The following is a 14,364-nucleotide window of genomic DNA, read 5'->3' as shown; positions in this document are numbered from 1 at the left end:
GTTACAGCAAAATATGTCCGTCCTCAGCGGGTTAATCTAGCAATGCAACTCAGCCATTTTTGTCTAATGGTATAAATGGCATTTATGTCTGATACAGTTCTGTACATGTAGGTAATGTAAGAAAGGTGGTTCCATAAAGGTTAGAATTAAAACTAAAATGAACAAACAAATGAAAGATACCTCCTCCATACATGCATACATACACACACACACACACACACACACACACACACACACACACACACACACACACACACCCTAAACCAGCTGGTGTAATGGTAATGTGCAGAAAGTTGACACCTACAACTAATTACCATTATTTTTTTTATCAAATCATCCAAACAAATGATGCTCTCTTATAGAATGAAAGAATGCTTCCACTATTTAAAGGCAGTGATTCATTTCATATACTCAAGCAAGTACAGTAATAGATGAAGAAGATGAAAGTTTAATGGAAGTAAAATTCAGTGAATTGAAATGAAGCAAGGTACAATGTACACAGTGACTGAAGAAATCCCTCCTTCCTTTTTACGACACAGAAACCAAGGAAAAACAAAGCCCTGACTGAGTCTGAAGTATAACAAGTTTCCACCGCTGAAAATTCAAGAGAAAAGAGAGACACACACCCGCCACCATGTTTGCTGCCCGCCTAGCGAGGATCCCCACAGTCCTGTGCACCTCGGCCTCACAGACCCTAAAGAATGCCCACCCCAACACCACCCCAAGGCTGGTCATGTCCCTGCGGTCCCAGCCGTACGCCAGTCAGACCCGTCTCGGGGCCAGGAGGGCTGCCAAGGTCAAGTCGCTGAGGGAGGCTGCTGAGGCTCCGGCCGCTGGCACAGGTCAGTCCACCTTTCATTTATTAATTCATACCATCAGCATACATACACTGTATGCCTAAATCACATTTCTCCCCTCTCTCAGTTGTTGTTTTGTTGTTGTTTTGTTGTTGTTTTTTTGTTGCCTTGAGTACCTAGACAATGATAATACTGGTAGTTTGGAATGTGAATCCTTCATGGATATTCATATATCCCTCTCCGACCTGTCGATCAAAATGTGTAAAAATAGCTCAAACAGTGAGAGCAAGATGACACTCAATACTCGAAGTGACGTGTGGGATGTGAATACAGGAGAATCCTTATTATCTGAGAACGGGAGTGAATGACGTGGGATTCGTTGGCAGACGCCTGATTCTGTTGTATACACGTTGACATACATTTGATAATATTGCCATGGTTTCACGAAAGTGTGTATTTAAGAGTGTCTTTGCACAGAGAGTTGGTGCAAAAGGAACCACAGCACATGCTGGTTCTATGATATTGCTTTTGAATCAATCCCAATTCAGTGCCAATGCCCAATACAATGATTTGTATCTGCAAACTCTTTGCGATGCAAATAACAGTCCTGGAAAGTATGTTAACCAATCCAACACATTTATCTGTTTATCCTCCTTGTAAATATTCAATTTTTTAAACCATAGTAAGATACTATAGTAACAGTTTTGGGGGAAAGTGGGACATTGTAAATGAACATATTCACGACAATGTCTTTGTGAATTGAGTGCAGTTGGTGGTATTTATTTGCCTTCAACCCTTATATTCAGTTTATATTCTTTGAAACTTTGATGGGCAAAAGGTAACAAAAAAATTCTTTGCCCAGTGAACAGAATGTATTCACCAGATGTGGATTTTGTCTTTTGTGTGATTGAAGTCATGCTGTGAGGGTAACATTAGATGTTCTGTTGGGGTGCATTCCCCTGTAATGTGCTTTCAAGACCTTTGGTGTGTGTCCCAATGATAGATGGATTGCTTTTCACAAAGCGGCAAGATGATAAGTGAGAGCTCCATGATATATTTATTTTTAGAAACCCAGAGGGGCTTAATTTCTAAATTTCAAAGTTTTGCTGTTGAAAGTACAATATTGTATGTGATGCGCTGTACCGATGATGAAAGTATGTGAAGATTAGGAGGGAACATGAAAAACAACAACTACAATGCAGGGTGAAATTTAGTCAGCTGCTTTTTTTTTTTTTATAATAATTCACATTAAGGGAGTCATCACTATTGATCATATGATTAATCTTTACTCGGAATATGGTTTTATTTCTAAAGTGGATGGATGTTTTGTTTTGTGTTTTCAGCTGATATGATGGGTCGAGGCCTCCTGATTGGTGCATCAGCTGCAGGCATTGGTGCGTTGTGTTACTACGGGCTTGGCTTATCACGAGAAGTTGGGGCGATCGAAAGAGCAGCGTAAGAACCAACAGCCATTTCTCCCCCAGGTTTTATGTACCACATTGATTTCATTATGCTCACAAAAATGCACTTTTCAAGTAGATTGAGCTTCACCATGTTCATCTTTTTATATGTACAGATACTGTATTACATTGAAGGTCAATTTCATTCATACTGTATGTGTTCTTGTGTGAGTGTGTGTACTATAGTACTATGTATCTTTATTTATTTGACCTTTCAGACAAAGTGTCTGCATAGAATGTCACAAGGCAATTTTGATTCAGCATTGCATAGAAACCAATTGAAATACCGGTATAAAGACACAGTACTTTATTTACAGCAGCTATCTACAACTCTGTTAACAGTCCTATTGAACTGAAGCTTTTACAGTAGTCAGAGTATATCTTGTCTTAACCCGTTCCTTACTGAATTCTGAAATGCCCATAGATTTAATATACAGGCCACCAGGTTCCCGTATGGAACGGGTTAAATAAAGTAGACCCATAGATTAATGTGCAGTGTAGGTATATTATAATATGAATATCTTGAACTGAACAAAAAAAGACTCATAAAGTAGCATAATATGACTACGTGTATGTTTGCTGATAATTAGTTCATCAGTGGAGAATACAAATAAGTTTCTGCCCAGACTGTTTTATGCACACTACAGATCTTGCAGTGTTTATTGAACCCTTGGAAAATTGCCTAAACTGCAAGCATGCTTCCCCCATACATGTAGGAACAGAATAATTTTTTTTTTTTTTTTTTTTGGTCATCCTAATTACAGCATACGCTCGGATTCTTGGAATTACCAAATTACTTTGAGCTCCCATTGTTTGTTAGGTTACATCAGTTCATGGAAATGTGTGCCTGCTAGAGATGTCATATTTGTGTTTTTATTAGATTTTAATAGACCATATTTAGTTTTTACAACAAAATATGACATCACCTAGAAAAGCAGATACTGAGAATACAAGTGCATGCTGGTCAGCTTCTTCAGAACATTTTATACGTGGGGTTTAGTTCGAATGGTTTCAATTCAATTCAATTCAATTCAAGTCAATTCATACATTTATTCAGTAATAAAAAATCGTTTGGATGTAAAATGTTTACAAAATGTAGCAGGTACAGGTTTCTTTTTAATATCGAGGTTCATAATTATGTCAAGCATTCTGTGCATGCATGATTCAAGGATTACAATGTATTCCTGAAAAGAAAAAAAAAAGTAGATGGGGTAATCTGCTTGGCAATTATGACTATAACAAAGAGCTTTGTCCATGTCAACATTTAAATTGTTATCATTTGGGAACAGTAGGGATGCTATTCAAATCCAAAGCAATATTATACAAATGATGCACAGGATAGAGTGCGTTAGTGGAGATGTAGCGTACTCGAGGGTATTTACAATTGTGAAACATGGACGAGGCGAAGCAGAGTGCATGTTGCACTACATTGTAAATACCCGAGAGTGAGCTGCATCTCCACTAATGCCGCGAAATAATCCTGTGCATCATTTTTAAAATAAAATGGGTCAAAAACTAACAGCATTTTTCACGTACCTTTGTGGATCAAGATGTCCAAAGATGTTCGTCCCAAACATTTACGCACGTCGCGTCACACTCGGACATCCCGCACATATAAGTACTGTATGTACAAGAGTACTAGTATACGTACGCCACATGCTATGCACAAGAAAGGCCGGCCGGCAGCCCGAACTAGAAGTTGTTTACAGGATTGACAGCGTGTATAGTAGCGCGCAACGCACTTGTAACAACGGATTGAGTGCACACTGCTAGTGTAAACATTGATGTCAGGCCGTACATGTTAGTGAGAAATTAATGCACGCACACGTGACTCATTTCAGCGCTTCCAATTGGCTACATTCTTGAACCCATTTTATATTCTCTTCTAACTCACTTCCAGTATTGCACTCTGCTGCTATTGATAAACAATTCTTCTATGTTTATTGGTATCTACTGTGTGTTATTCATTAGAGAGCCAGATAAAGGTATGAAAATGTGCTTTTGAATCGTTTTTGCAAAAGACAGAAAGAGTAATTATTGTACCTTTTTATGAGGTTAATAAAGAATATATTAAATGAAAAGAAAAGCCTTGTCAAAATAATATAGTGAGTATTTAACCTAGATAAGTTTTGGACATGCAGGTTTTTTTTTAGATGTAACATACATTGATACTTCAATTAGTTTTGAAAATTCATTTTAAAAGTATTTTCTATTTTCCACCCAAACAAAACTGTAGATTTTAGTACTTCAGAATATGAATTTGTTTTTTCGTTTTATATGTTTGTTTGTTTGTTTGTTTCTTGTAGAATCTGGCCCCAGTATGTAAGGGACAGAGTGCGATCAACGTATACCTACTTCGGTTTGGGTGTGGCAGCCACTGCAGCATCAGCGGTTGCCATGGCGAGGAATCCAGCCCTGCTCATCAGGCTCACGCCAACATCATGGGTGGTGAGATTATTGTCTTTGTCAATCAATACATTCATATCAGCTGCTGATTTCACACAAATTCCATTCAGCTATTGACTGTGTTTGATTGACTTGTTTTGCTTATGTACTGTTGAATTTGTTAGCATTTTATCGTCAGTGCATTTATGAGATCAATATTTATGCAAATGAAAAGAGAAAAGATAAAATGTGCACATGTTGATTAATCAATGTACACAAAAGCAAAAAGAATGGGAAAAAAATGTAGATAGGTCAATTTACATACAAAAACAGTAAAGAGAAGGTTAAAGGGAAAAATATATATATACATATATTGATAGTCCCTGAAAACACTACCATCACTATAAACACTTTCAATGCCAGGGATTTTAGACAGTACTGTAAAACCAGAAATATTCATGGCATGAAATGTTCACAAATTGGAGACGAAGACCTTTTTCACAGCATGAGATTTTTGCCCATTGCCACTGGCATTCAATGCATGTAGTGTAGGGAAGAACTTTTGTGTGCATTTTTAATTTCACGAATCTTGGTTCGCCCGAAATTATGTACAATACTATGGGGTGTTCTTTGCCAATTGGCGCTCAAAGCACACAAAAGGCTAATGAAACCGTATTCTATTCTATCCCCCACTTTTCAACTAGTGGGCTGGGATTTCGGCAATAGATAAGATGAAATAAATAATATGTGATCTAATGTGTCTAAAAAAAATGTAGGAACCAAAGTGGGCCTCGGGTTGAATAAATGTTTACGAGCATGGTTCTATTTCACCCTCTTTTCTCGTATGCAGCGTAGTTTTCTGTTTAATAATAATAATAATAATAATAATTGATATGATTTATATAGCGCCAAATCCACTCTGCAGAGTGCTCGAGGCGCGGAAGGAAGAGAAAGTGACGAGGTAAAAGACATACAAATATCAAGTACATGTAATGAGTAGTCAAATTGAGGCTTTAAACAAGTGAGTTTTTAGACTGCTTTTAAAGGAGTCTGATGAAGAACAATTTTTAATGGCTGAAGGTAAGTTATTCCATAAGGTGGGAGCAGCATGGCCAAAGGCACGTGTGCCCCATATTGTAGTGAATCTTGGAATTATCAGAGAACCGGAGTTGGATGAGCGTAAAGATCTAGCAGGGATGTAATTATGGAGTAAGTCAATGTTATACTGAGGAGCAGCGCCCTGAATGCAATGAAAAGTCAAAAGTAAAATCTTAAAAATAATGCGATCTTTGACTGGTAACCAATGAAGTGATCTCAAAATAGGGGTGATGTGAGTGTGCTTCTTGGATAGTGTGATGATGCGTGCTGCCGCATTTTGAAGCCTCTGTAGCATGGAGAGCTGAGTTTGTGGTAAGTTAAATAAGACAGGGTTTAGTGCAAAGTAGGCAGGAGAAAGAAAAATGATGGGGGAGGAAGACGGGGAGAGCAAATACCAGAATGTATCGTCAATAATGTGATGCACATGTCATAAAACCACCCCCACTCACCCACAGTTAAACTTTTTGAGCTCTGCCCTATGCAGCTTTAGATACTGCGTGTAAAAACTATCAAAGGCTGGTGAGCGTAATTTCTCATTCTGTGGACCATCAGCATGGAATACCTTGGCAAAAGAACTCCGCCCATCACCCTCAGTGTCAATATTCTAAAAAGAATTTTAAAAGTTCTGGTATTCTTATTGAGACCATGTATAGCACATTGATCAGTTTGATTGGAAATGTGCCATACAAGACACTGTTTATACCATGATGATATATTATTATAAACCTCAAGAGATGAGCTATGCTCCAAAGTTTCCTTGCCTGTACTTCCCAGGGAGCACTGGGCGGCATGGCGGTCATCATGGCCTCTGGGATGGTGACCATGTCGGTTCCGTACACAGAGGGGCTAGGCTTGAAGCAGCTGGCCTGGCTGGGCCACAGCAGCCTCCTGGGGGTAGTTCTGGCCCCCATGTGCTTCCTTGGTGGTCCCCTCCTCATTAGGGCAGCATGCTACACGGCTGGTGTGGTTGGAGGTTAGTGATCTTTCTATTATTCTTACTTCACCTGTCACATCATCTGCAGAGAAACTAACGGTTTGTTTTTGTCTAGGATTTTGTTACTGTTTTTGCCAAAAATACTGCAGGTCTTGTAGAAAAATACTGTTTTCCTCCAAAATTGTGCTTCTACACTTATCTTTTGCAAACAAAGTAGAAATACTGTTATTTTACCAAAAATATGCTTTTTCTGACCTCTGAATACTACGGTGCTGTTTTACACATGGCTTCCACCCCTGAATCTGCTTTTTTAAAGTTTTCAGTGTTTGTTCCCTCTACCTTGAATCTTGATTTTGTTCAGCTGCATTTTATGTATTATCATTGGATCTTGTACACTAGTAGCCATGGATTTTGTATACATTCCAGTAAAAGAGACTTTTCCTGTGTTTTAGTTGAACTTGCACTCCCACAATACTCATCATGAAACATACAGATGATAATTGATTACATTTATATGGAACAATGTTTCAAAGTGCGTCTGAAAGAACATAGCATATTAAGATGTCCAACATTAATAAACATTAGAATTACTGCAACTGAGAATTTGCAAGGTATCAAATGCATAACTATTGTAAGTAAATGTGTCTTAGAGTCTTGAAGATGATTCATTGTCATGTAAGATGTAAGTACAACTGTAGTTAGTGAATGTCTGTCACTTTAATAACTGCATTGTTCTTTCAACTCATAACTGTTAATATCGTACCACTGTGTTTATCTGTCAGGTGAATGACGAGTCGTTATATTAAGATTTCTTGTCAATCCTATTTGTTTACTTTGTCAGGACTATCATGTGTTGCTGCCTGTGCACCAAGTGACAAGTTTCTGTACATGGGTGGAACCTTGGCAATGGGCCTGGGAGCCGTGATTGCAGCATCTATTGGTATGACACTCATAGTGGCTTGCAGATTGCTATACTCTCTTTACATTGCTTTACCTGTGCCATATATGGCATGGTCTTTTTTTATATCTCTCTGTGTCTTTATAAGTGTGTGTGTGTGTGTGTGTGTGTGTGTGTGTTTGTGTTTGTGTATTGTATCAGTATGTTAAAAAAAAAGAATGTGATTCAGCAGCACAAGTAAGAATACAGAACTGTTTATTTTTGTTCATACTAATTTCATTGTGGAAGTGAGCCTGATATCTGATGAAATTCAAGTAAAGAATATCATTAAAAAAATGTGACTCTGTGTTTGATGTGCAGGCCCTGTGGATCTTTTACCACAAAAGCTTGATAATGTCGCAGAAAGCATGTTGAAGGTTCAGCATCAGATTTGCACAAGTGATGATGGTAATAATGATAGTAAAATTTAAAAATGCTAATAATACATTTTACATTAATTGATCATATAAAAATGATTATGATGCTTATTATAATGATTAAAATAATGACATTATTATTGATAATACAGTGGACTCCCATTATAACGAAGTCCTCGGGACCGGCAGTTTTCTTTTGCTAAAGTGTGTATATCGAAATTTTGTTATAACCAAACAAATAAACAATAAGAATACATAGACCAGATAATGTTTTGGCCTGAATTTTTACTTCGTTGTAACCGGAATTTTGTTATAACTGTGTTCGTTATAACGGGAGTGCACTGTAATAATGAATAATGAATGGTAATGATGATGATGATGATGATGATGATGATAATAATAATAATGATAATAATAATGGCTGTACTGTAACAAAGAGAATGCATCATTTTGTGCCATGTTCTCATGCATGACTTCAGTCAACAACTTGCTAACTTTGTATACATGTATTTTGCTCAAACTCACAACAATATACATCACAGCAAAGCTTTAAAATTTCTCTGCAACTTTGCTGTAGACTGCATGTCTAGTAAAAGCACTTCTTAATTACATGGCTTTGAAAAAAAAAAAAAAAAAAAAATTATTTCCAAAAGTGCTCCTGCATTGCTGTGTTACAATAATGTGGCACACACAAATTGCACATTGTAGGTTAAAAAAAAAAAAATTGAGGGGCATTTTACACAGAGTTTTTGAAGAATGTGCAATATTTCTTGTACTTGAACTAGATTGAGCTGTACATGTAATGTCTCTTTTATACAAATGCTGACCCATCTTTTCTTCACCTCGGAGATTTTGTCTTCAGAATTCCCCATAACACGTGGTACGTCTAATGTGTAGGCAGTGAACAGTGTGTACCCAGATCAGTTTCAATTTGCATGCAGGGATGAAGGTATACCTTGCCTAGATATAGTGCTGGATTATTGAGAGGTAGCCTTAGCCTGATAAATGGTGATGTCTTTCCTGTTACCTACACTGTATATATCAGAGGAGATAATATGCATTGTGAGATGCAAAAACATTTGTAGCTTTAGTCCAGGGGAATATCCTGATATTTCAGTCCCTGAAGTAGCGTTGTAGTCATCCTGGGCTAGTTAGTGCGCAAGCTTTTTACAATGTCAGTGTTAGAGTTGATAGTGTAGGATGTCTTTTATTAGAACTTTGTGCAGATTGTTGTAGCACAAGTGCCTAGTGAATTTGAATCCTTCATGCATACAAGTATGGAGAGAGAGCCTCGAGCAATTTCCATTCAAAGAAGGCATCATGTTGCGCAATAGCCACCGTGTCTGCACCCAAGTGCATTCCCTAGCAGACGTTAAGACATCTCATGCGTTATGTATGAGGTATAAGTGGTATCATTTTATCTCCCTCTTGAGGTATTTAGTAAGCGCACGCTCAGATTGAGATGCAAATCTCAGCCGTAAATTCCATTCATGGGGCTGTCAGTATTTTGTGTCAGGGATACTTCTCAAGTCACAGGTTGCTCGTTTAATGACTTTTTGCCAAGAATTCAAGGGATGCTTCTATAGCCATTATGTGCGTGATCACTTTAAGGGCATCTGAATGGGGTCAGCCAACATCAGAATCTACTGAGCTCAGCCTCGGTTGCTATGTACGTCTTTGTGCAAATTTTACAGCAAAAACAAAACGGGGAAAAAAATCAAGAAAAAACAAGAAATCACATCTCGTATTGGAAGAGATACATTACGCAAAAAAAAAAAAAAGAAATTCAACTCTTAGACAGAGTAAGAACAGATTTTGGTAGCAGAATCTCCAACCTATCGCTAAAAGTCATTTTCCTACTCAATATGATACAAATAGTAATTAATTCAGGCCACAAATTTAGATACTGACATGTACGTTTCCGGAATCATGTCTGTTACAAAGGAATTCCTGATATACATGTAGAAAACCACACATTTTTTTTTCTTTTTTATGCCTCCGCCACGAAGTGGTGCCGGAGGCATCATGGTTTTGGGTTGTCCGTCCGTCCGTCCGTCCTTCTGTCCGTCCTTCCGTCCGTCCTTCTGTCCGTCCTTCCGTCCGTCCTTCCGTCCGTCCTTCTGTCCGTCCTTCTGTCCGTCTGTAATGAATTTTGTGGACAGGGTAACTATCAAAACCTTTTGAGGTATCCTGATGAAACTTGGCATGTATGTGTATTAGGGGATGAAGTTGTGCCTATCAACTTTTGGGTGCACATGCTCAAGGTCAAAGGTCAAGGTCAAATACAAAAAATTTCACTATTTCCACCATATCTATGCAATGCCTGAAGATATTTTCTTGAAACTTTTTTAATAGTGTATACATGTATCACCCAATTAAGATTCTCTGGTGAAAGTTTGGGTCATGAGGTCAAAGGTCAAAGGTCAAAAGGCCAAGTAAGAATATTAAAACTTCACCTTTTTCCTCTGTACCTTGGAAATTGTTCAAGGTATCTTCATGGAACATAATATATATACATGTACTGTTTGGGAGTGATTATCTAGAAAATTTAGGGTTCATGGGGTTAAAGGTCAGGGGTTAAAGGTCAAGGGCAATACTTAAAAATATTTCCCTCATGTTTATGCAGTGCCAGCAGGACTATGTTTTTTTTTTACACTTGGTGTATGCATCTATAACCTAATAGAGATTCTCTGGAAAGTTTTATTTTTTTTTGCCTCAAAGGTCAAAGGTCAAAGATCAAGTGAAAGTGCTGAACTCATTTTTTCCTCCATATCTCGGAAGTGGCTCAAGTTATCTTGACGCGTACTACATATTTATGCATGTTCTGCCTGACAGTGATTATCTTATGAATTTTAGGGTCAAGAGTCAGATGAAAATGATAACAATTTGCTATTCTATACAGAAATTGCACTTTTTCTCCATACCTTAAAAATTACCCAATGCTTAAAAGTATGAATGGGTCAAAGTCAAGTTAAAGTCCTTAAATCACAAATGCTCTCCTATTCATCCAATTGAACGTAGGTCAAGGAAGGTGAACCTTCAACACATTTGTGACAAACTTGTCATTTTAATATTTTGCCAATTTTGTGAAAATGTAATCACACATTGTCCTCATGTACTATAGACCTATTAGGAGAATCATGCATTATGGAGGAGGCATACCAGTCGCCATAGCGACATTTCTAGTTGATTATACTTCAGTCCTTATCTGTGGTAAATGTGTTGTTTGCAAGTTTTGTTCGTGTCTACTAATTGCTTCTCAAGTGGCATTGTTTGTATATGATTTTATAATAAAGTGAAATCCAAAATCAGCAAAACAAACTAAAACAAAATATTCAAACTATTCGAATATAGATCTTTGTACAAAGTTGTATACAATGATGGTTTTGCACCAAAAAAAAATCGAATTTCACAGTGTAATTTTTGTAATACATCTGAATGATCAAACTTGTCTACCTTTTTATGCTATTATTTAGGGGCTTTGAGAATAAGAAAATGCAAGGAAATATTGCCTGTTTTCGTTTATTTAATGAAATTTAACAACATGTCATACTTACTTGTTCAATACATGGTGTGGCACCTACATCTTACGTAGCTCAGTACTTTCTAGATAGAGCAGACGTCAAACTGTCGCACCAATTTCCATTGTGCCAGAATGATAAAGATTTGTATCATTGTCAATATTCCTAACAAGATGTGTCATTGACAGTCTCCCGTGTCATTGACAGCCTCCCCCGTCATGGCATTGGAAAAGAAATGAGGCTGTATAAAGCCAATTAGTGGGTATTCGTGTACTATATGATGGCATTCTTAGAAGTGACGTACATGTTGCAGCAAATACATACTGTGACCCCTGAGAGAAACAGTGGCATAGTGTTAATTTGTCTTTCAATTGGTGATTGCGAACACATTGAGCAGTTTATGATTACCAGGTGTCAGATATTTACTTTGGTCAGCCAGCTGCTCCACTGATATGAAGATGTTTCCAGGAGATTGTCCTCATTAGATGAGTTGGTTGCTTCCTGTACGGTCTGGTAGTTGGTTGCTCTCAGAATTTAATCAACACCAGCACAAAAAGTCTCGAGAAATACAAAAAAAAAAAAAACAGTCCACAAAAGTTTCATGTGGCCTTAAAAACAATCTCTGGGTATAACCTGGCATAAAAAAAAAAAATAATAATAAAATAAAAATGCTCAAGAGCTAGAAAGTGACCTTCATAGAACATAATGACCCCATTGGGGGCCATGGAACGGGGTTCCCAATGGCCCAAATTCTGCTAATTTCGAATACCAGCCAAACGTACAACAGAAGCAGTACAGCGAAATCATGCTGTGTTCTTTAAATGCTGCATAGGCGAAGAAGGCAAATTGTGCATGACAGTATTAGTGAGGGCCTAATTAGGACCCTTGGGGGTTGGAAGTACCAAATGGGGGGGGGGGGGGGGAATCGACGAGAAGCAAAGCTGCTTAAAGGCATACAATCGTGGCGAGTGGATTGTGCGGCTCGGAGACGAACGCAACACGCTGCCTCCCCCATTCTGTTTCAAATGTAGTGACCCCGAATGAGAATAGCGCTGGCTCAATGGGTCAGCAAACAACACTTTAGACTACAAGAGTTCTGTGCTACAAATCTCCTGACCCAAAATGGCTGTCCGAGCGAGCCACGAGAGCTTCCGAATTGATGCACATTCTCAGTGCGCATGCGCATGAAGAGAGGCCAAAAGAGCCACGCGTCTTCTGGCCTCTCTCCTCCAATCACCGCAGCTCACGGTCACAATGTTTGTGTATGATGCGTACACACACACGCACATACACACGTGTCTCAGTGGCAGCATTGTCCCACACGTTTACGGATATTCATATAGCACTGAGTCTGGCATTGCGCAATTGCATGCACAAACTTCGGTCGTTCAAAGTTTACGTACCATTAGGGATGACGATCGTCTGCCTTTAAGGAAGGATTTAGGGTAAAAGCCATTGTCAGGAGAACAGGTAGGAAATTGTACTGATAATAATGTCTGTATAGAACAGGGGTTCTCGCAGAAGCAGGGCCCCATAGCAATGCCCCAAGGCAGTGTCTAAAGGGCCATAGCACTAAAAATCAGTGAAATATGTTTTAATCTTTACATTAAGTATGCCTTTCAAACAAGATAAGGGCCATTGATACAGCTCACTCATGACAGTGTGCAAAGGTGAAATCAACTTGAGATTTAAAAAAAAAGAAAGAAAGAAAGAAAGAAATCTCTGCAACACTCTCTTCTGTATGTAAGTTCAGATTTTAATCAAACCATAGGCGTATGATACCATGCATTAATCTGTTGAGGACAAGTCCTGAGTATACTTGGGCAAGGGTCTATGAGAAATGCGTGCTGCATCAAAATCATCCTGTCCTCAATTGGTTTAAAGACTTTTTTCTAAGATTCTTTCTCGTCTTCTGTCATAATTATGTAACCCTGCACCACAAACCCAACAATCAGTCTCTAAATAGGGATTTTTAATAAGGGCAGATTCTAAAGGGCTTTTTACACTTGTAAATTTTTGCTTTTAGTCCCGTACCAACGGTGGGGCTAAGGGGGGGGGGGGGGGGGGGGGGGGGGACTTTTTACAGTCCCAAAACTGTCGTTTGTAGCTATATTCTTCGCTTTGGAAATAAAGGGGGGGGGCGCACCGGGCACAACTGCTGGCAATTATTGGCAGCATGCAACATCAGGAGAATGGCATAACGATTGAATGCGAGCAAGCGAAGCGAGCGAGTTTGAAAATTTTGACATTACAGTCCCCAAAGTGCCGTTCGTGGCTGTATTTTTTCGCTTTGGAAATTAAGGGGGGGGGGGCACACCGGACCAACTGCCGGCAATTATTGGCAGCAACATCAGGAGAATGGCATAACGATTAAATGCGAGCGAGCGAAGCGAGTGAGCTTGAAAATTTTGATATTTTACAGTCCCAAAAACTGTCCTTTGTGGCTGTATTTTTTCGCTTTGGAAATCAAGGGGGGCGCACCAGGTGAAAACTGCTGGCAGTTACTGGCAGCAACATCAGGAGAATGGCATAATGATTAAATGCGAGTGAGCGAAGCGAGTGAGCTTGAAAATTTTGACATTTTACAGTCCCCAAAACTGTCGTTTCTGGCTGTGATTTTTTCGCTTTGGAAATTAAGGAGGCGCACCGGGCGAAAAATATACTGGCATTTACTAGCAGCAACATCAGAAGAATGGCATGATTAAATGCGAGCGAGCAAAGCGAGCGAGCTTCAAAATTTTGACATTTTACAGTCCAAAAACTGCCGTTTGTAGCTATATTTTTCGCTTGGGAAATTAAGGGGGGCGCATCGGGCGAAAACTGCTGGCAATTACTGGCTACAACATCAGGAGAAT

At 38.7% G+C, this 14,364-nt stretch overlaps 1 protein-coding gene across 1 annotated transcript; it reads left to right on the top strand.

The window, feature by feature from the left end:
• The first annotated feature begins 634 nt into the window (after nucleotides 1-634).
• On the top strand, nucleotides 635-11,748 carry LOC139715827 (growth hormone-inducible transmembrane protein-like). Its single transcript, XM_071627366.1, has 6 exons — nucleotides 635-842; nucleotides 2,141-2,252; nucleotides 4,564-4,705; nucleotides 6,515-6,713; nucleotides 7,516-7,614; nucleotides 11,717-11,748. The coding sequence occupies exons 1-6, from the start codon at nucleotides 635-637 to the stop codon at nucleotides 11,746-11,748; spliced, it is 792 nt and encodes a 263-aa protein (XP_071483467.1).
• Nucleotides 11,749-14,364: the final 2,616 nt, after the last annotated feature.

This window comes from Diadema antillarum, unplaced genomic scaffold (assembly GCF_040938485.1).
Source record: "Diadema antillarum isolate AM-2024a unplaced genomic scaffold, OU_Dant_1.0 scf00000055, whole genome shotgun sequence".
NCBI lineage: Eukaryota > Metazoa > Echinodermata > Echinoidea > Diadematoida > Diadematidae > Diadema > Diadema antillarum.
Note: the sequence above shows the minus strand (reverse complement) of the source record. Positions and strands in the feature narration are given on the sequence as shown.

What these genes read in the sequence shown, in the direction of transcription:
- LOC139715827 (XM_071627366.1), top strand. Translation starts at nt 635, where the DNA reads ATGTTTGCTGCCCGCCTAGCGAGGATCCCCACAGTCCTGTGCACCTCG. An exon ending in GGCTCCGGCCGCTGGCACAG is followed by an intron (nt 843 to 2,140) that starts GTCAGTCCACCT and finishes TTGTGTTTTCAG; the next exon opens with CTGATATGATGGGTCGAGGC. An exon ending in CACGGCTGGTGTGGTTGGAG is followed by an intron (nt 6,714 to 7,515) that starts GTTAGTGATCTT and finishes TTACTTTGTCAG; the next exon opens with GACTATCATGTGTTGCTGCC.